This window comes from Ascaphus truei, chromosome 13, assembly GCF_040206685.1.
Source record: "Ascaphus truei isolate aAscTru1 chromosome 13, aAscTru1.hap1, whole genome shotgun sequence".
In the NCBI taxonomy this organism is placed as follows: Eukaryota; Metazoa; Chordata; class Amphibia; order Anura; family Ascaphidae; genus Ascaphus; species Ascaphus truei.
The window spans coordinates 36,006,161-36,029,085 of record NC_134495.1 but is presented as its reverse complement, the minus strand read 5'-3'; the positions used below and the strand labels follow the sequence as shown (position 1 = coordinate 36,029,085).

General features: G+C 54.3%; 1 protein-coding gene across 1 annotated transcript in view; it reads right to left on the bottom strand.

Moving 5' to 3' along the window:
- CARMIL3 (capping protein regulator and myosin 1 linker 3) overlaps window positions 1-22,925 on the bottom strand; it is a 139,829-nt gene that overhangs the window by 91,385 nt on the left and 25,519 nt on the right. Inside the window, 6 exon segments of the mRNA XM_075567998.1 lie at window positions 3,325-3,429; window positions 3,553-3,629; window positions 5,457-5,534; window positions 9,412-9,521; window positions 19,485-19,571; window positions 20,606-20,700. Of these exon segments, the coding sequence (XP_075424113.1) occupies window positions 3,325-3,429; window positions 3,553-3,629; window positions 5,457-5,534; window positions 9,412-9,521; window positions 19,485-19,571; window positions 20,606-20,700 (552 nt within the window).

Here is a 22,925-nt window from a genome sequence, read left to right as displayed (position 1 = left end):
TCCTGTGTGTGCATGTGCTCCTGTGTGTGCCTGTGCTCCTGTGTGTGCCTGTGCTCCTGTGTGTGCCTGTGCTCCTGTGTGCGCCTGTGCTCCTGTGTGCCTGTGCTCCTGTGTGTGCCTGTGCTCCTGTGTGTGTCTGTGCTCCTGTGTGTGCCTGTGCTCCTGTGTGCCTGTGTGTGCCTGTGCTCCTGTGTGTGTCTGTGCTCCTGTGTGCATGTGCTCCTGTGTGTGCCTGTGGTCCTGTGTGTGCCTGTGCTCCTGTGTGTGCCTGTGCTCCTGTGTGTGCCCGTGCTCCTGTGTGTGCCTGTGCTCCTGTGTGTGCCTGTGCTCCTGTGTGTGCCTGTGCTCCTGTGTGTGCCTGGGCTCCTGTGTGTGCCTGGGCTCCTGTGTGTGCCTGTGCTCCTGTGTGTGCCTGTGCTCCTGTGTGTGCCTGTGCTCCTGTGTGTGCCTGTGCTCCTGTGTGTGCATGTGCTCCTGTGTGTGCATGTGCTCCTGTGTGTGCCTGTGCTCCTGTGTGTGCCTGTGCTCCTGTGTGTGCCTGTGTGCCTGTGCTCCTGTGTGTGCATGTGCTCCTGTGTGTGCCTGTGCTCCTGTGTGTGCCTGTGCTCCTGTGTGTGCATGTGCTCCTGTGTGTGCCTGTGCTCCTGTATGTGTGCCTGTGGTCCTGTGTGTGCCTGTGCTCCTGTGTGCGCCTGTGCTCCTGTGTGTGCCTGTGCTCCTGTGTGTGCCTGTGCTCCTGTGTGTGCCTGTGCTCCTGTGTGTGCCTGTGCTCCTGTGTGTGCCTGTGCTCCTGTGTGCCTGTGCTCCTGTGTGTGCCTGTGCTCCTGTGTGCCTGTGCTCCTGTGTGTGCCTGTGCTCCTGTGTGCCTGTGCTCCTGTGTGTGCCTGTGCTCCTGTGTGTGTCTGTGCTCCTGTGTGTGCATGTGCTCCTGTGTGCCTGTGCTCCTGTGTGTGCCTGTGCTCCTGTGTGTGCCTGTGCTCCTGTGTGTGCCTGTGCTCCTGTGTGTGCCTGTGCTTTTGTGTGTGCCTGTGCTCCTGTGTGTGCCTGTGTGCCTGTGCTCCTGTGTGTGCCTGTGCTCCTGTGTGTGCCTGTGTGCCTGTGTGTGCCTGTGCTCCTGTGTGTGCCTGTGCTCCTGTGTGTGCCTGTGCTCCTGTGTGTGTCTGTGCTCCTGTGTGTGCCTGTGCTCCTGTGTGTGCCTGTGCTCCTGTGTGTGCCTGTGCTCCTGTGTGTGCCTGTGCTCCTGTGTGTGCCTGTGCTCCTGTGTGCCTGTGCTCCTGTGTGCCTGTGCTCCTGTGTGCCTGTGTGCCTGTGTGCCTGTGCTCCTGTGTGTGTCTGTGCTCCTGTGTGCATGTGCTCCTGTGTGTGCCTGTGGTCCTGTGTGTGCCTGTGGTCCTGTGTGTGCCTGTGCTCCTGTGTGTGCCTGTGCTCCTGTGTGTGCCTGTGCTCCTGTGTGTGCCTGTGCTCCTGTGTGTGCCTGTGCTCCTGTGTGTGCCTGTGCTCCTGTGTGTGTCTGTGCTCCTGTGTGTGCCTGTGCTCCTGTGTGTGCCTGTGCTCCTGTGTGTGCCTGTGCTCCTGTGTGCCTGTGTGCCTGTGTGCCTGTGCTCCTGTGTGTGTCTGTGCTCCTGTGTGTGCCTGTGCTCCTGTGTGTGCCTGTGCTCCTGTGTGTGCCTGTGCTCCTGTGTGTGCCTGTGCTCCTGTGTGTGCCTGTGCTCCTGTGTGTGCATGTGCTCCTGTGTGTGCCTGGGCTCCTGTGTGTGCCTGGGCTCCTGTGTGTGCCTGTGCTCCTGTGTGTGCCTGTGCTCCTGTGTGTGCATGTGCTCCTGTGTGTGCATGTGCTCCTGTGTGTGCCTGTGCTCCTGTGTGTGCATGTGCTCCTGTGTGTGCATGTGCTCCTGTGTGTGCCTGTGCTCCTGTGTGTGCCTGTGCTCCTGTGTGTGCCTGTGCTCCTGTGTGCGCCTGTGCTCCTGTGTGCCTGTGCTCCTGTGTGCGCCTGTGCTCCTGTGTGCGCCTGTGCTCCTGTGTGTGCCTGTGCTCCTGTGTGTGCCTGTGCTCCTGTGTGTGCCTGTGCTCCTGTGTGTGCCTGTGCTCCTGTGTGTGCCTGTGCTCCTGTGTGTGCCTGTGCTCCTGTGTGTGCATGTACTCCTGTGTGTGCCTGTGCTCCTGTGTGTGCCTGTGCTCCTGTGTGTGCCTGTGCTCCTGTGTGTGCCTGTGCTCCTGTGTGCCTGTGCTCCTGTGTGCGCCTGTGCTCCTGTGTGTGCCTGTGCTCCTGTGTGTGCCTGTGCTCCTGTGTGTGCCTGTGCTCCTGTGTGTGCCTGTGCTCCTATGTGTGCCTGTGCTCCTGTGTGCCTGTGCTCCTGTGTGTGCCTGTGCTCCTGTGTGCCTGTGCTCCTGTGTGTGTCTGTGCTCCTGTGTGCATGTGCTCCTGTGTGTGCCTGTGGTCCTGTGTGTGCCTGTGCTCCTGTGTGTGCCTGTGCTCCTGTGTGTGCCTGTGCTCCTGTGTGTGCCTGTGCTCCTGTGTGTGCCTGTGTGGGTGTCTGTGTGCCTGCACTCCTGTGTGCCTGTGGGTGCCTGTGCTCCTGTGGGTGTCTGTGTGGGTGTCTGGGTGCGCCTGTGTGTGTCTGTGTGTGCCTGTGTGGGTGTCTGGGTGCGCCCGTGTGGGTGTCTGGGTGCGCCTGTGTGCGCCCGTGTGGGTGTCTGGGTGCGCCTGTGTGTGTCTGTGTGTGCCTGTGTGGGTGCCTGTGTGCGCCCGTGTGTGTCTGTGTGGGTGTCTGGGTGCGCCTGTGTGCGCCCGTGTGTGTCTGTGTGGGTGTCTGGGTGCACCCGTGTGTGTCTGTGTGGGTGCCTGTGTGCGCCCGTGTGTGCCTGTGTGGGTGCCTGTGTGCGCCCGTGTGTGTCTGTGTGGGTGTCTGGGTGCGCCTGTGTGCGCCCGTGTGTGTCTGTGTGGGTGTCTGGGTGCGCCTGTGTGCGCCCGTGTGTGTCTGTGTGGGTGTCTGGGTGCGCCTGTGTGCGCCCGTGTGTGTCTGTGTGGGTGTCTGGGTGCGCCCGTGTGTGTCTGTGTGGGTGCCTGTGTGCGCCCGTGTGTGTCTGTGTGGGTGTCTGGGTGCGCCCGTGTGTGTCTGTGTGGGTGCCTGTGTGCGCCCGTGTGTGTCTGTGTGGGTGTCTGGGTGCGCCCGTGTGTGTCTGTGTGGGTGCCTGTGTGCGCCCGTGTGTGTCTGTGTGGGTGTCTGGGTGCGCCTGTGTGCGCCCGTGTGTGTCTGTGTGGGTGTCTGGGTGCACCTGTGTGGGTGCCTGTGTGCGCCCGTGTGTGCCTTTCTCCCAGCTCACCTCAGCAGTTCCGGGGGCAGCTTGATTCCGCTCAGTGACACATGTGACAGTGACAGAGAGCCGCCAAAAAACTTCTCCACCGAAGGCAAAGTCTCTGGGGTCCTCCTGCGAGGGGAAAAGACTGTCACCCCCAGCAAGAGACCTCTCCACCAAACAGATCCCCACCCCCCACAAACAGAGAGCCTTACCCCCTAACAAGAGACGCCTTCCACTCCCAAGAACACTCACCGATGTGACAGGGAATTCCTGGAGAGGTCGAGATGTGAGAGACAGGAGCAGCAGCCCAGAGCCAGAGCCCCGAAGATCTGAGCAGAGAGACAGCTCTGATTCCAAGTCACCCAGCGCTCTTACACTGCTCCCCCCACACCCAGCGCCCTCACACTGCTCCCCCCACACCCAGCGCTCTTACACTGCTCCCCCCACACCCAGCGCTCTCACACTGCTCCCCCCACACCCAGCGCTCTCACACTGCTCCCCCCACACCCAGCGCTCTTACACTGCTCCCCCCACACCCAGCGCTCTCACACTGCTCCCCCCACACCCAGCGCTCTCACACTGCTCCCCCCACACCCAGCGCTCTTACACTGCTCCCCCCACACCCAGCGCTCTTACACTGCTCCCCCCCACACCCAGTGCCCTTACACTGCTTCCCCCCACATCCAGCGCTCTTACACTGCTCCCCCCACACCCAGCGCTCTTACACTGCTCCCCCCACACCCAACGCTCTTACACTGCTCCCCCCCACACCCAGCGCTCTTACACTGCTCCCCCCGCACCCAGCGCTCTTACACTGCTCCCCCCCTGCACCCAGCGCCCTTACACTGCTTCCCCCGCACCCTTACACTGCTTCCCCCGCACCCAGCGCTCTTACACTGCTCCCCCCCACACCCAGCGCCCTTACACTGCTCCCCCCCTCACCCAGCGCTCTTACACTGCTCCCCCCCACACCCAGCGCTCTCACACTGCTCCCCCACACCCAGCGCTCTTACACTGCTCCCCCCACACCCAGCGCCCTTACACTACTTCCCCCTCACCCAGCGCTCTTACACTGCTCCTCCCACACCCAGCGCCCTTACACTGCTCCCCCCCACACCCAGCGCCCTTACACTGCTTCCCCCCACACCCAGCGCTCTTACACTGCTCCCCCCCACACCCAGTGCCCTTACACTGCTTCCCCCCACACCCAGCGCTCTTACACTGCTCCCCCCCACACCCAGCGCTCTTACACTGCTCCCCCCCACACCCAGCGCTCTTACACTGCTCCCCCCACACCCAGCGCCCTTGCACTGCTTCCCCTGCACCCTGCGCTCTTACACTGCTCCCCCTAACACCCAGCGCCCTTACACTGCGTCCCCCGCACCCAGCGCTCTTACACTGCTCCCCCCCACAACCAGCACTCTTACACTGCTTGCCCCGCACCCAGCGTTCTCACACTCACCCCCCACACACCCAGCGCTCTCACACTCACACCCCCACCCAGCGCTCTCACAGCGCTCCCTCCCACACCCAGCGCTCTTACATTGCTCCCCCCACACCCAGCGCTCTTACACTGCTCCCCCCCTCACCCAGCGCTCTTACACTGCTCCCCCCACACCCAGCGCTCTTACACTGCTCCCCCCACACCCAGCGCTCTTATAGTTCTCCCTCCCACACCCAGCACGCTTACACTGCTCCCCCACACACCCCGAGCTCTTACACTGCTCCCCCCCACACCCAGCACTCTTACACTGCTCCCACCCTCACTAAGCGCTCTTACACTGCTCCCCCTCACCCAGCGCTCTTACACTGCTCCCCCCACACCCAGCGCTCTTATACTGCTCCCTCCCACACCCAGCGCTCTTACACTGCTCCCCCCCACACCCAGCACTCTTATACTGCTCCCCCCCGCACCCAGCGCTCTTACACTGCTCCCCCCGCACCCAGCGCTCTTACACTGCTCCCCCCGCACCCAGCGCTCTTACACTGCTCCTCCCACACCCAGCGCTCTTACACTGCTCCCCCCACACCCAGCGCTCTTACACTGCTCCCCCCCACACCCAGCACTCTTACACTGCTCCCCCCACACCCAGCGCTCTTACACTTCTCCCCCCCACACCCAGCGCTCTTACACTGCTCCCCCCCACCTATCTTACAGTGTCTACAGCGCAGTCTGTTCCTGAGAGATCCAGATAAACGAGGGAATTTGGATGAGATAAAAAAGTGTAAAGAGCCTGCAGAGAAATCAGAGAAATAGAGGGAGCGGTTATATGGGGTAATAGGAGGAGTTATAGGGAGCGGTTATATGGGGTAAAAGGAGAGGTTATATGGAGCGGTTATATGGGGTAATAGGAGGAGTTATAGGGAGCGGTTATATTTGGGTAATAGGAGGAGTTATAGGGAGCGGGTATATGGGGTAATAGGAGGAGTTATAGGGAGGGGTTATATGGGGTAATAGGAGGAATTATAGGGAGCGGTTATAGGGGGTAAGAGGAGGAGTTATAGGGAGCAGTTATATGGGGTAATAAGAGGAGTTATAGGGAGCGGTTATATGGGGTAATAGGAGGCAATAGGAGGTGTTATAGGGAAAGGTTATATGGGGCAATAGGAGGAGTTATAGGGAGAGGTTATATGGGGTAATAGGAGGCAATAGGAAGGAGATATAGGATCAGGTACACACAGGGGCAGAGTAAGGATCGGGTACAGATGGGGAAAGAGTAAGGATGAGGTACACACAGGGACAGAGTTATGATCAGGTACACACAGGGGCAGAGTAAGGATGAGGTACACACAGGGACAGAGTTATGATCAGGTACACACAGGGACAGAGTTATGATCAGGTACACACAGGGGCAGAGTATGGATCAGGTACACACAGGGGCATAGTAAGGATGAGGTACACACAGGGGCAGAGTATGGATCAGGTACACACAGGGGCAGAGTTATGATCAGGTACACACAGGGGCAGAGTAAGGATGAGGTGTACACACAGGGGCAGAGTAAGGATCAGGGACAGACAGGCGCAGAGTAAAAATCAGGTACAGACGGGGACAGAGTAAGGATCAGGTACACACAGGGGCAGAGTAAGGATCAGGTACACACAGGGGCAGAGTATGGATCAGGTACACACAGGGGCAGAGTAAGGAGCAGGTACACACAGGCGCAGAGTAAGGATCAGGGACACACAGGGGCAGAGTAAGGATCAGGTACACACAGGGGCAGAGTAAGGATCAGGGACACACAGGGGCAGAGTAAGGATCAGGGACACACAGGGGCAGAGTAAGGATCAGGGACACACAGGGGCAGAGTAAGGATCAGGGACACACACGGGCAGAGTATGGATCAGGTACACACAGGGGCAGAGTAAGGATCAGGGACACACAGGGACAGAGTAAGGATCAGGTACACACAGGGGCAGAGTAAAAATCAGGTACACACAGGGGCAGAGTAAAAATCAGGTACAGACAGGGGCAGAGTAAAAATCAGGTACAGACAGGGACAGAGTAGGGATAAGGTACAGACAGGGGCAGCGTAAGGATCAGGGACAGACAGGGGCAGAGTAAGGATCAGGGACACACAGGAGCAGAATAAGGATCAGGGACACACAGGGGAAGAGTAAGGATCAGGGACGCACAGGGACAGAGTAAGGATCAGGTATACACAGGGGCAGCGTAAGGATCAGGTACACACAGGGGCAGAGTAAGGATCAGGTACACACAGGGGCAGAGTAAGGATCAGGTACACACAGGGGCAGAGTATGGATCAGGTACACACAGGGGCAGAGTAAGGATCAGGTACACACAGGCGCAGAGTAAGGATCAGGGACACACAGGGGCAGAGTAAGGATCAGGGACACACAGGGGCAGAGTAAGGATCAGGGACACACAGGGGCAGAGTAAGGATCAGGGACACACGGGCAGAGTAGGGATCAGGGACACACACGGGCAGAGTAAGGATCAGGGACACACACGGGCAGAGTAAAAATCAGGTACACACAGGGGCAGAGTAAGGATCAGGGACACACACGGGCAGAGTAAAAATCAGGTACACACAGGGGCAGAGTAAAAATCAGGTACAGACAGGGGCAGAGTAAAAATCAGGTACAGACAGGGACAGAGTAAGGATAAGGTACAGACAGGGGCAGAGTAAGGATCAGGGACACACAGGGGCAGAGTAAGGATCAGGGACACACAGGGGCAGAGTAAGGATCAGGTACACACAGGGGCAGAGTATGGATCAGGTACACACAGGGGCAGAGTATGGATCAGGTACACACAGGGGCAGAGTAAGGAGCAGGTACACACAGGCGCAGAGTAAGGATCAGGGACACACAGGGGCAGAGTAAGGATCAGGTACACACAGGGGCAGAGTAAGGATCAGGGACACACAGGGGCAGAGTAAGGATCAGGGACACACAGGGGCAGAGTAAGGATCAGGGACACACAGGGGCAGAGTAAGGATCAGGGACACACACGGGCAGAGTATGGATCAGGTACACACAGGGGCAGAGTAAGGATCAGGGACACACAGGGACAGAGTAAGGATCAGGTACACACAGGGGCAGAGTAAAAATCAGGTACACACAGGGGCAGAGTAAAAATCAGGTACAGACAGGGGCAGAGTAAAAATCAGGTACAGACAGGGACAGAGTAGGGATAAGGTACAGACAGGGGCAGCGTAAGGATCAGGGACAGACAGGGGCAGAGTAAGGATCAGGGACACACAGGAGCAGAATAAGGATCAGGGACACACAGGGGAAGAGTAAGGATCAGGGACGCACAGGGACAGAGTAAGGATCAGGTATACACAGGGGCAGCGTAAGGATCAGGTACACACAGGGGCAGAGTAAGGATCAGGTACACACAGGGGCAGAGTAAGGATCAGGTACACACAGGGGCAGAGTATGGATCAGGTACACACAGGGGCAGAGTAAGGATCAGGTACACACAGGCGCAGAGTAAGGATCAGGGACACACAGGGGCAGAGTAAGGATCAGGGACACACAGGGGCAGAGTAAGGATCAGGGACACACAGGGGCAGAGTAAGGATCAGGGACACACGGGCAGAGTAGGGATCAGGGACACACACGGGCAGAGTAAGGATCAGGGACACACACGGGCAGAGTAAAAATCAGGTACACACAGGGGCAGAGTAAAAATCAGGTACAGACAGGGGCAGAGTAAAAATCAGGTACAGACAGGGACAGAGTAAGGATAAGGTACAGACAGGGGCAGAGTAAGGATCAGGGACACACAGGGGCAGAGTAAGGATCAGGGACACACAGGGGCAGAGTAAGGATCAGGTACACACAGGGGCAGAGTATGGATCAGGTACACACAGGGGCAGAGTAAGGATGAGGTACACACAGGGACAGAGTAAGGATCAGGTACACACAGAGGCAGAGTATGGATCAGGTACACACAGGGGCAGAGTAATGATCAGGTACACACAGGGGCAGAGTATGGATCAGGTACACACAGGGGCAGAGTAAGGATCAGGGACACACACGGGCAGAGTAAGGATCAGGTACACACAGGGACAGAGTAAGGATCAGGTACACACAGGGACAGAGTAAGGATCAGGGACACACAGGGGCAGAGTAAGGATCAGGGACACACAGGGGCAGAGTAAGGATCAGAGACACACAGGGGCAGAGTAAGGATCAGGGACACACAGGGGCAGAGTAAGGATCAGGGACACACAGGGGCAGAGTAAGGATCAGGTACACACAGGGGCAGAGTAAAGATCAGGTACACACAGGGGCAGAGTAAGGATCAGGTACACACAGGGGCAGAGTAAGGATCAGGGACACACAGGGACAGAGTAAGGATCAGGTACACACAGGGACAGAGTAAGGATGAGGTACACACAGGGGCAGAGTAAGGATCAGGTACACACAGGGGCAGAGTAAGAATCAGGTACAGACAGGGGCAGAGTAAGGATGAGGTACACACAGGGGCAGAGTAAGGATCAGGTACAGAGGGGACAGAGTAAGGATCAGGTACACACATGGACAGAGTAAGGATCAGGTACACACAGGGGCAGAGTATGGATCAGGTACACACAGGAGCAGAGTATTAAGTAGTAAGGAGCATTATTACTACTACTTACATTGGTTTCTTCTCCACCCAAAAGTCCAGGATTTCGACTGAGTGAGAGAGACTGCAGCGAGGAGGAGAAGAGAGCGTTCTGACAGAGAGACTGACACAGAGAGAGCGCCCCTAAGAGAGACAGACAGACAGTCTCACAATCATTTATATATACACATACATACATAACACACACAGTCTCACACACAGTGTCACTGTCACACAAATACACACAGTGTCTCATATACACAGTGTCCGACACACACCCACATACAGTGTCACACACACCCAGTGTCATCTGCACACACCCACACATTGTCACCCACACAGTGTCACGCACACATACACACACAGTGTTCCACATATAAACTCACACCGTGTCACACACACACAGTGTCTCACACCCACACAGTGTCACCCACATACAGTGTCACGCACGTACACCCACATACAGTGTCTCCCACATACAGTGTCACACACCCACACACATACAGTGTCTCTCACATACAGTGTCACACACCCACACACACCGTGTCACACAGTGTTCTACACACACACCCACATACAGTGTCACACACACAAACCCACATACAGTGTCACACACAGTCACACACACAGTGTTCTACACACACACCCACATACAGTGTTCTACACACACCCACATATATTGTCAGACACACAAACCCACATACAGTGTCACACACACAAACCCACATACAGTGTCACACACACAAACCCACATACAGTGTCACCCACACACTCCCAAGAAGAGAGGCTACGCGAGGCACAGCAGATTTTGAAAATAATCTAGTTTATGAAGCCAAATGGAAACACAACATTGGTCTTTCTGAAGGGAGCTGTAATGGCGTTATCATGGCGTTATAATGGCGTTATAATGGCACACAGCTCCGTGTGTGTTTCCATTTGGCCTCTCTGCTTGTACTGTTGGATCTGCTGCAGGCTCTTATCCTGACGCAGGAGCACCGGTAATTACACTACTTATATCCTTTATTTGGTGTGCAGCGTTTACCATTTTCTATACCCACACCCACACCCACACGCTGCCGCCCCCTCTGTGTGTACACACACACACACATACACACATACACACACGGCCATCTTAACAACATTAGGGGCCCCGGGCAAAGCAGTGCACGGGGCCCGGCCTACACTGCCGCTCCCAGCCTCCCACACGCTCACTAGCAGCAGCAGGCACCGGAAGTGCTGCACTGCTAGGCTGCCAGCGTTGTGACGCGAGCCGAGGTGCCGGGCGGGCAGGGAGTGATCGGAGCCGGGGTGCCGGGCAGGGGGGAGAGCGAGCGGAGCCGGGGTGCCGGACGGGCAGGGAGTGAGCGGAGCCGGGGTGCCGGACGGGCAGGGAGTGAGCGGAGCCGGGGTGCCGGGCGGGCAGGGAGAGCGAGCCGGGGTGCCGGGTGGGCAGGGAGTGAGCGGAGCCGGGGTGCCGGGCGGGGGGAGAGCGAGCGGAGCCGGGGTGGCAGGGAGTGAGCGGAGCCGGGGTGCCGGGCGGGGGGGAGAGCGAGCGGAGCCGGGGTGCCGGGCGGGCAGGGAGTGAGCGGAGCCGGGGTGCCGGGCGGGCAGGGAGTGAGCGGAGCCGGGGTGCCGGGTGGGGGGAGAGCGAGCGGAGCCGGGGTGGCAGGGAGTGAGCGGAGCCGGGGTGCCGGGCGGGGGGGAGAGCGAGCGGAGCCGGGGTGCCGGGCGGGCAGGGAGTGAGCGGAGCCGGGGTGCCGGGCGGGCAGGGAGTGAGCGGAGCCGGGGTGCCGGGCGGGCAGGGAGAGCGAGCCGGGGTGCCGGGTGGGCAGGGAGTGAGCGGAGCCGGGGTGCCGGGCGGGCAGGGAGTGAGCGGAGCCGGGGTGCCGGGCGGGCAGGGAGTGAGCGGAGCCGGGGTGCCGGGCGGGGGGGAGAGCGAGCGGAGCCGGGGTGGCAGGGAGTGAGCGGAGCCGGGGTGCCGGGCGGGCAGGGAGTGAGCGGAGCCGGGGTGCCGGGCGGGCAGGGAGTGAGCGGAGCCGGGGTGCCGGGCGGGCAGGGAGTGAGCGGAGCCGGGGTGCCGGATGCCACGGCGGGGCGAGAGCGAGCCCTCCTAGCTAGACTTAGAATGGGGATTTTTGGCATTGGTGGGAACGTATGGGTCGGCGTGTGGGTAGGGTGGCCAGATTTCCAAAAGTAAAAACCGGGACACAATAAAAATGTATTTCGAAAACAAATTACATCGCGTAAAAAGAAATATTATAAATGGTATTTGTCCAATAGCGTCGCCATTTATACCGTTTTATTCATTTCTCTCTCCCCCCTCCACATCTTTTCCCTCTCTCCTCACCTCCTGCACTATCTCTCACACAGGCACACAGACTCCCTCACTCCCCCCAGTCTGTGTGTGTGTATATCTCTCTCCCCCCAGGTCTGTGTGTGTGTGTATATGTCTCTCTCCCCCCAGGTCTGTGTGTGTGTGTATGTCTCTCTCCCCCCAGGTCTGTGTGTGTGTGTATCTCTCTCTCCCCCCAGGTCTGTGTGTGTGTGTATCTCTCTCTCCCCCCAGTCTGTGTGTGTGTGTATGTCTCTCTCCCCCCCAGGTCTGTGTGTGTGTATCTCTCTCCCCCCAGGTCTGTGTGTGTGTGTATGTCTCTCTCCCCCCAGGTCTGTGTGTGTGTGTATCTCTCTCTCCCCCCAGGTCTCTGTGTGTGTGTATCTCTCTCCCCCCAGGTCTGTGTGTGTGTGTATCTCTCTCCCCCCAGGTCTGTGTGTGTGTGTATGTCTCTCTCCCCCCAGTCTGTGTGTGTGTATATGTCTCTCTCCCCCCAGGTCTGTGTGTGTGTGTGTATCTCTCTCTCCCCCCAGGTCTGTGTGTGTGTGTATCTCTCTCTCCCCCCAGGTCTGTGTGTGTGTGTATCTCTCTCCCCCCAGGTCTGTGTGTGTGTGTATCTCTCTCTCCCCCCAGGTCTGTGTGTGTGTGTATCTCTCTCCCCCCAGGTCTGTGTGTGTGTGTGTATGTCTCTCTCCCCCCAGTCTGTGTGTGTGTATATGTCTCTCTCCCCCCAGGTCTGTGTGTGTGTGTGTATCTCTCTCTCCCCCCAGGTCTGTGTGTGTGTGTCTCTCTCCCCCCCAGGTCTGTGTGTGTGTGTATCTCTCTCCCCCCAGGTCTGTGTGTGTGTGTGTGTATCTCTCTCCCCCCAGGTCTGTGTGTGTGTGTATGTCTCTCTCCCCCCAGGTCTGTGTGTGTGTGTATGTCTCTCTCCCCCCAGGTCTGTGTGTGTGTGTATCTCTCTCCCCCCAGGTCTGTGTGTGTGTGTATATGTCTCTGTCCCCCCAGGTCTGTGTGTGTGTGTATGTCTCTCTCCCCCCAGGTCTGTGTGTGTGTGTATCTCTCTCCCCCCAGGTCTGTGTGTGTGTGTATCTCTCTCCCCCCAGGTCTGTGTGTGTGTGTATCTCTCTCCCCCCAGTCTGTGTGTGTGTGTATGTCTCTCTCCCCCCAGGTCTGTGTGTGTGTGTATCTCTCCCCCCAGGTCAGTGTGTGTGTGTGTGTGTGTATATGTCTCTCTCCCCCCAGGTCTTTGTGTGTGTATCTCTCTCTCTCTCTCCCCAGGTCTGTGTGTGTGTGTGTCTCTCTCCCCCCAGGTCTGTGTGTGTGTGTATCTCTCTCCCCCCAGGTCTGTGTGTGTGTGTATCTCTCTCCCCCCAGGTCTGTGTGTGTGTGTATATGTCTCTGTCCCCCCAGGTCTGTGTGTGTGTGTATGTCTCTGTCCCCCCAGGTCTGTGTGTGTGTGTATGTCTCTCTCCCCCCAGGTCTGTGTGTGTGTGTATGTCTCTCTCCCCCCAGGTCTGTGTGTGTGTGTGTCTCTCTCCCCCCAGGTCTGTGTGTGTGTATCTCTCTCCCCCCAGGTCTGTGTGTGTGTGTGTCTCTCTCTCCCCCCAGGTCTGTGTGTGTGTGTATCTCTCTCTCCCCCCAGGTCTATGGGCTCTATGCAGTAAGCGCCGAAAAGCCGTTTTTCGCCATTTTCTCGCCAATATTGCCTTCCAGATTCAGTAAGCGTCGATAAGCTCCAAAAATCGGCATTTTTTTTAGCAGAAAAAAACTTTTCGGCAGCCAGGTGCCGATAAGCCACTTTTCGCCACTTATCGGTACTTTCTGAAACCGGCTGAATTCTAGTAGCCCCGATCAGATTTTCGCTGCCGATCGGCACTCTAGAATTGAGATTTTTACGGCAATCCAGCCCGCCAACTAAAGTTGGCAAGTTGCTGGGGGAGAAGCATCGGCAAGGTCGACACTTAGAAATTTTTTTGGCCTTTTTCCTGCCTGGGATTGATGCCGGGGGTCTCCGCAGCTGATACCCATTAATACCATCACCGGAGCCCCCCCAGCATGCATCCGAGGCAGGAAAAATGCATTTAAAGCCCACTTCATTACCTTAGCGGCTAACCGCTAAAATATTCAAAAGAAAATACAATGAAATCCAAACAAGTATACCATTTAAACCAAGCAAGGCAACCGAAATAAATTACTATTAATTAATCAAATTCCAAAACAATTAAAATACCATCCAAATCAATTACTCAATTAACTCTTTTAATCGTGAAACAAACCCATTATCCAACAAAGTTAACATCTGACAAAATAGTAGTACCAACACAAAACCACTATAAAAAAGCAAGGCCCGTAGGAACCACCCGAGGGCCCCCAGACCCCCGTGGGAACCACCCGAGGCCCCTCAGACACCTGTGGGTCTGACCCGGGGCCCCCCAGACAGCTGCGGACCTACCCGTGGGGACCCCATTGTGGCCCACGGTGACCCGCGAAGACCACGTGGTGGACCATGGCTCCTGGCGGGGACCACCCGTAGGCCTCCAGACCCTGTTTGAAACATGGTGCTGGGCTACTGTAGGTCACTGAGGTGACCCGTCAGCCCCACCGGGGACTCCCGTGGGCATGGGGTATTAACCCTGTATGTAAAATAATAAATCATGTATTTATGGGGGGGCACAGGGGGTGGGTTATGTATTTAACAAATATAATGATGTTTATTGTGGGGCTGTGCATTGTTTTTATTGTGGGTACTGGGGGTGGGGGAAGGGGGTATTGGCCCCAAGGGTATGTGGGTAGGCCTCCCGGCTGGGTATTGGGTGAGTGAGGGTGGTTAGGCCTCACGGGGTGGGGAGGTAGTGTGGGAGGTTATTTAGGCCTCCCGAGTGGTGGGTGAGGGTGGGTTAACCCCTTAATGACTGTAGCGGTTAATAACCGCTATGGTGATTAAGGGGTTAGGGGACATTACATTGGCTGTTTTTATTCTTGTTTATGTTTTGCAGCATCGGAGGGGGCATGGACGGTGATGAAGATGAGGATGACCTTCATCGTGGTAGCCGGACAAGGGTGAGTGCAATATGTATTTCATGTATTTATTGTTCTTTATGTATTTTAAATGGGCACATTCACTATTATCCATTTGTGGATAATAGTAATTGTGCCCATTACTATACTGTATGTGTTAGGGGGGGGGGTTATTTCTTTATAAGTATGTATGTGTTTTTAAATTAATTTGGGGGTGCACAGAACTGGTACTGCATGCCCGCGGGTAACACCCGAGGGCCCCCGCCGGCCTATAGTATCATTGCTATGCATATATGTACTGTATGGTAGGGGGGTATAGGGGTTGTTGGTGTAATATATATATATATATATATTACACCAACAACCCCTATACCCCCCTACCATACAGTACATATATATATATTTATTTATATATTTATTTATTTAGTGTGGGGCTGTTGTGTGTGTATTTTTTTTATTGTGTGTAGCTGGGGTGGGTGAAGGGGGTATTAGCCCCAACGGTGGTTGTTTAGGGCTTGCGGGTGGGTAGCCGGACATGGGTGAGTGCAATATGTATTTATTGCATTTATTGTTCTTTATGTATTTTAAATGGGCAAATTCACTATTATCCATATGTGGATAATAGTAATTTTGCACATTACTATACTGTATGTGTTAAGGGTGGTGTATTTATGTGTTGTAATTTTTTGGGGGCTGCACTGAATTGGTACTGCAGGCCTGCGGGGAACACCCGAGGGCCACCGCCGGCCTATAGTATCATTGCTGTGCATCCCAAAAATGTGATATATGTAATGGGGTATAGGGATTGTTGGGGGCACAGGGGGTGTATGTTGTTTATTGCAATGTTTATTGGGGGGCAATTGTCCCCAATAAACATGCTATAATGCCTTAACCCCTTCATTGCCTTAGCGGCTATCCACTATGGTAATGAAGCAGCATTAATGTATTTTAATAATAGTGTGCAGGAGCAGGGGGTCCCCTGAGCTGAACCGCATTGATTTGTGGCTCAGGGACCCCCTGCTTCCCGAGTTACAGGCCCCGGTATGGGGCATCGGTGCCAGTGTCGCCGCCATCTTTATAGCGGGGACTTCGCGTATGGGACGCTATAAAGATGGCGGCGGCACTGGCACCCGATACCTCATAAAGGGGCCTGTATCTCGGGAAGCAGGGGGTCCCCGGACCTGAAACCAATGCGGGTCAGCTCCGGAGACCCCCTGCACATGTACACTATGAATAAAATTGGATTTGAATTTTTTTTTATTTTGCCGAGCTTTGCGCAGAGAGAGCGGCGGATCTCTCTCTGCTGCAGGCACATCTCGGCAGGGGACGGCGTATTGCCAGGTTATCGGCAGACAGACTGTCTCGCCACCGGCTACTCGGCGTGTTGCTTTCGCAGGGATTCGCCAGGGATTCGGCCCTTCCTGCATACTGCGAGGGCAACACGCCAAAATCATGCCGATATTGAACCCCTGCCGAGAGTGCTTTTTCGGTGCTTACTGCATGAGGCCCTATGTGTGTGTGTTTGCGGCTCCCTCTCTCCAGGTCTTTGTGTGTGTGTGTATCTCTCTCCCCCCAGGTGTGTGTTTGTGTGTGTGTGTATCTCTCTCCCCCCAGGTGTGTGTATATCTCTCTCCCCCCAGGTCTGTGTGTTTGTATATATCTCTTTCTCCCCCCAGGTCTGTGTGTGTGTGTGTGTATATATATCTCTCTCCCGCCAGATCTGTGTGTGTTTGTATATATATCTCTCTCCCCCCAGATCTGTCTGTGTGTGTATATATATCTCTCTCACTCCAGATCTGTGTGTGTGTATATATATCTCTCTCTCCCCCCAGGTCTGTGTGTTTGTGTATGTGTGTATCTCTCCCCCCAGGTCTGTGTATCTCTCCCCCCAGGTGTGTGTGTGTGTTTGTATATCTCTCTCCCCCCAGGTCTGTGTGTGTGTGTGTATCTCTCTCTCTCTCCCCCCAGGTCTGTGTGTGTGTATCTCTCTCTCTCTCCCCCCAGGTCTGTGTGTCTGTGTGTGTGTGTGTGTGTGTCTCTCTCTCTCTCTCTCCCCCCAGGTCTGTGTATGTGTGTATCTCTCCCCACTTCGCGCGCGCGTGTGTGTGTGTGTCACTCTCAACTCTGTCTCTCCAGACCCTACCTGTCACTGGAGCAGGGGGAGTCCATCTTTGGCCATGGTAGCAGAGGAAGTGCTCACTGCTTCCCGTGCTTACTGACAGGCTCCTCTGCTGCTAACCCCGCCCCCACCCTTCTCTGTCAGGCCAATCATCTCTCTGCTCTGCTGCTAACCCCGCCCCCAACCTTCTCTACCAGCCCAATCATCTCTCTGCTCTGCTCCCCCACCGGCATCTGCTGCACCAATCAGCTGCTCTCCTCCCCACCGGCATCTGCTGCACCAATCAGCTGCTCTCCTCCCCACCGGCATCTGCTGCACCAATCAGCTGCTCTCCTCCCCACCGGCATCTGCTGCTGCGCCAATCAGCTGCTCTCCTCCCCACCGGCATCTGCTGCTGCGCAAATCAGCTGCTCTCCTCCCCACCGGCATCCCCTCCTCTGTGAGACCCGGGACACTCAGCAAAACCTGGACATTTCCGGGTATGTCGGCCCACCGGGACGCAGCACAAAAAAACGGGACTGTCCCGGCTAAACCGGGACATCTGGTCACCCTACGCGTGGGGCCCCCCTATGCTGTGGGGTCCCCCGGGCAACTGCCCAGCGTGCCCATACGTTAAAGCTGCAGTTCAGTCAATATCCTGCATGTGTGTTTTTTTTAAAATAAATCAGTTCTGTAGTAAGAAAAAATACTTTTAGCATTTTCTGTTTAAAAAAAAATAACTTTGAAAGACCAATTTTCTTGTAATCTATTTTAACAAGCATGTTTGTTCCTATAGCAACCATTTACATTCCCCAGATCTAAAGATGTCGCCAAACTTTGCCGATCAATAGACGGAGAATGAATTGACCGGCAGCTATGCAGTTCTTTAGGTAAGTAGAGATTGCCCACATGAAACTATTGAAGTAAAAAAAAAACTAAAAAAAAAAAAAAAATGGGAGCTTGAACTGCAGCTTTAAGACGGCCCTGGTTACACACCCGGTGTCCCATACATACACTCACATACAGTGTCACACACCCACACAGCCAGTGTTACACACCCACACCCACATACACCCACATAGTGTCACAAACACAAACACACACACACACAATATCACACACACACACAGTGTCCCACACATACACCCATATACAGTGTCACCCACCCACAAACACAGTGTCACGCACCCACATACAGTGTCACACACTGTGACGGTAGGGGTAGCTGGGGGACCTAATAAAGAGAAATCCCAGCTATTTACCCCTGAAAAAAAGTGTAACTTGGCTGTCCTAGTAATATTTCATCCAGCCAAACGTCTTTAATATCTGGGGAAGAACAGGGAATGTGTAAATGTTACCCATGTCTGTAAGAATGTATTTCAGAGCATGTATTCTTTATTCCCTGTGACAATCCTTCCCCCAGTTTAGTGAATCAACATTGTTCTGTGATGTGATTTGGGCTAGCTGTCCTGTCTTTCACATAATTACCTTATGTCTGTTTGTATGCCTGTGTTAGCAATTCCCCCCAGCTTAGGTACAGTAGTTGGTATTGTGTGGTGATGGAATTAACATGCAAGAAAATAAATTAGATATTCCACTGTTATTGTTATTTCTATGGAGAAAGACTAAGTAATTCACTCAGTTGAAGCTCTCTATAGAAATAGATCAGAACATAGGTAGGGGATTAGTTAAATGAATCAGTTATCAGGTCTGAGCCCCAGGCACTGTTTCTCTTGGCTGGCTGCCTTATGTTAAAGGATAGCCACCACGGGGTATATAAGAAACACTGCTGATAAATCCATCAGAAGACCACCTCTGGGAAGGAGTGTGGAGTTTGGTGAAGTCCACCTCTGGGAAGGAGTGTGGTGACTATCAGAGGGAGAGACACTCTGGGAAGGAGTATGGAGTTGGACTGTGACCAGCTGGAGGTTTATGTCAGAGTGGCTGCTGTGTTCAGCACTCTGATATCCTGGAGCAGCGAAGTGGACAGAGGATCCCATTTGAAGTGGGTTCCTGCACCTAGGAAAGGTAGATCTCATTCCCCAGAGCCCCTTAAGTGTGTATATTTTTGTATTTTGTAGTTCTGTGTATTTCCGAGGATTTATCCAAAATAAACCTCATTTAATTTCACTGCTTTGTTTTGCCCTGTGATTGATCCTTTAAATATAAAGGATGTTAAAAGTCCTGGTCTACCGTGACACACACACACACACACACACATACACCCATACACAGTGTCACCCACATACACCCATACACAGTGTCATCCACATACACCCATACACAGTGTCACACACACGCACACAGTTTCACACGCATACAGTGTCACACACCCACACGCACGCACATGCGACGGAAAAGACCTCAACCAATGTCCCTTTCTTCCACCCGTAATCCTTCCCAATCCTGGGGGAAACGGCCTCACCTTACCCCCGGGGGCCCGACCCTCGTACCCACTAGCCATGTCCTCCTAGCATTTTTGACCAATTGAAAGGACAGAGACAGACCCACCTCCTTAGCCAGGGCTGCCAGCAGCATGTAACCCCCCAAACACATGTGGTATTAAACCCACCCCCCCGCACTCCCCGAGACTAGCAATATAACAGTCATACGTGTCCTTAATTGTCCTGGGGTCACACACACGGAAACGCACACGCACCTCTCCCTGTGATGTTGGTTTTGCTCAGGTTGAGGGTGTGAAGCCCGGAATGAAAATACAGAAACTGCTGGGAGATAGCTGTTATACCTACAGAGTGAGAGATAGCTGTTATACCTACAGAGTGAGAGATAGCTGTTATACCTACAGAGTGAGAGATAGCTGTTATACCTACAGAGTGAGAGATAGCTGTTATACCTACAGAGTGAGAGATAGCTGTTATACCTACAGAGTGAGAGATAGCTGTTATACCTACAGAGTGAGAGATAGCTGTTATACCTACAGAGTGAGAGATAGCTGTTATACCTACAGAGTGAGAGATAGCTGTTATACCTACAGAGTGAGAGATAGCCGTTATACCTACAGAGTGAGAGATAGCCGTTATACCTACAGAGTGAGAGATAGCCGTTATACCTACAGAGTGAGAGATAGCCGTTATACCTACAGAGTGAGAGATAGCCGTTATACCTACAGAGTGAGAGATAGCCGTTATACCTACAGAGTGAGAGATAGCCGTTATACCTACAGAGTGAGAGATAGCCGTTATACCTACAGAGTGAGAGATAGCCGTTATACCTACAGAGTGAGAGATAGCCGTTATACCTACAGAGTGAGAGATAGCCGTTATACCTACAGAGTGAGAGATAGCCGTTATACCTACAGAGTGAGAGATAGCCGTTATACCTACAGAGTGAGAGATAGCCGTTATACCTACAGAGTGAGAGATAGCCGTTATACCTACAGAGTGAGAGATAGCCGTTATACCTACAGAGTGAGAGATAGCCGTTATACCTACAGAGTGAGAGATAGCCGTTATACCTACAGAGTGAGAGATAGCCGTTATACCTACAGAGTGAGAGATAGCCGTTATACCTACAGAGTGAGAGATAGCCGTTATACCTACAGAGTGAGAGATAGCCGTTATACCTACAGAGTGAGAGATAGCCGTTATACCTACAGAGTGAGAGATAGCCGTTATACCTACAGAGTGAGAGATAGCCGTTATACCTACAGAGTGAGAGATAGCCGTTATACCTACAGAGTGAGAGATAGCCGTTATACCTACAGAGTGAGAGAGATTGCTGGGATATAGGTAGACGTGTGCACTACATTGGTTGCGTTACCTCTGTCTTCCAGTGGGTTGTGGGACAGATTTAGTGATCGCAGGGAAGAGGCCGAATTATCCGACAGCACAGACGCCAAACGGAGGGCGAAATCCCTGCAAGGGGGAGGGGGGGGGGGTTTCAGAGAGAGGGAGAGGAAGGGTATTAGAGAGAGGGGGAGGGGGGGGGTATCAGAGAGAGGGGGAGGAAGGGTATGAGAGAGAGCGAGAGAGAAGGGAACAGTTAAAGAGAGAGGTGGGTAAGATACTAGAAAACAGTCGCTGCTATAACATTCTATTCTCTATCCCCCTCTCTCATCCCCCCTTCCTCTCACTATTCCTCTCCCCACCCTCTCTCATCCCCCCTTCCTCTCACTATTCCTCTCTCCCACCCTCTCTCATCCCCCCTTCCTCTCACTATTCCTCCCTCCCACACTCTCTCATCCCCCCTTCCTCTCTCCCACCCTCTCTCATCCCCCCTTTCCTCTCACTATTCATCTCTCCCACCCTCTCTCATCACCCCTTCCTCTCACTATTCATCTCTCCCACCCTCTCTCATCCCCCCTTCGTCTCACTATTCCTCTCCCACGCTCTCTCATACCCCTTTCCTCTCACTATTCCTCTCTCCCACCCTCTCTCATCCCCCCCTTCCTCTCACTATTCATCTCTCCCACGCTCTCTCATCCCCCCTTCCTCTCACTATTCCTCTCTCCCACCTTCTCTCATCCCCCCCTTCCTCTCACTATTCCTCTCTCCCACCCTCTCTCATCCCGTTTTCCTCTCACTATTCCTCTCTCCCACCCTCTCTCATCCCCCTTTCCTCTCACTATTCCTCTCTCCCACCCTCTCTCATCCCCCCCTTCCTCTCACTATTCCTCTCTCCCACCCTCTCTCATCCCTCCTTCCTCTCAGTATTCCTCTCTCTCTCTGTCCCCTCCTCCCTCTCCCTTCCCCTCTCTCATCCCCCCTTCCTCTCACTATTCCTCTCTCTCTGTACCCCTCCTCCCTCTCCCTTCCCCTCTCTCCCTTTCCCTCTCTCATCCTGTCATGGAACAGAAATACCCCTGTCTGCCTTCTCTGTTTCAGCCCCCTTCCCTTGGCAGTTCCCCCTGCTAGCTGTACTTGGATGTTACTTTCCTTACAGTTTTACTCTCAGTGCAGATGGAATGGATACATTATGTAGCCCTTTTTCCTTCCAGACTGTCACACCCCTGGTTGCTCTGGCAACATCTCCAGTCCTCCAGTTAATGGGCTTTCCCATTCCCCCCCCCTGTCCTTGCTGACAGTTAGTGCAGTCTCACTCCACTTTTAGTGTGACCCCTGCCCCTCACTTCCTTTTCCACCTAAGATCACAGTGAGTACATACTTGTCTGCATCCACCCCTGGTAAGGCCTTTCTGTCTTACCGTAGTCTAACCTCATAGAAGCATCCCACATAGAGAAGCACTCTCTGCCTACACTACACCCACAAGTCCCACATAGAGAAGCCCTCTCTGCCTACACTACACCTACAAGTCCCACATAGAGAAGCACTCTCTGCCTACACTACACCCACAAGTTCCTGTTGTTTTCTACTCCTGCAATAAAGTTAAGAAAGACATTAAGGACTTGTCATGCTTTGGAAGAGGGAAGACATGAGTTAAAGCTAACTGAAGCTATTCATACCTCTATACTTGACCCTAGTTTCAGGATAGTAAGACAGAGACCGTGTACTACAGGTCTACGCAGAAGCTATCACTCACAGCCTTCATGCTACAAAAGTGCAGCTCTACACAGCAAAAATCCCTACAAACAGCAAGCAGGCTTACACTGCACACAGCCAGTAAACAACCTTGCACACAAGGCAGCAGCCTTGCAAACAGACAGTGCATCTCACACATAGAGCCTTGATTGCCTTCTCTGTCTTTTTGAGTCCACCCTCTGCACAGCTCCATAGTGGGGAGCCACCATCTCACCTACCCCTGCGCACGTCCCCACGGCTAGCGCCATCAAGGGCCACGCTACCGGACACCCGCCAGGACACGGGTCAGAGCCACAGGACACCTGTGAGTACAGCTACCCCTACGCTGCACGCTGCAGGACACCGCTCGGCATCATCTGAGACAGACGCCCATCGCTGACACAGGTAAAAGACCGCACGCCACACGCACTGGCTAAAGGCCTACACACACCTACAGCATGGCAGAACTCAGAGCCTCACCAGATATCATGCAGGAGAGTGATCACTCAGACACAGAGACCGCTGCGCAACTGCAACAGGCGCAGGCAGACGCAAGGCCTAAACGGACAGTCACACTGACACAAAAGGCCCGCAAAAAATATGAGACTGACATAGAAGCGCAC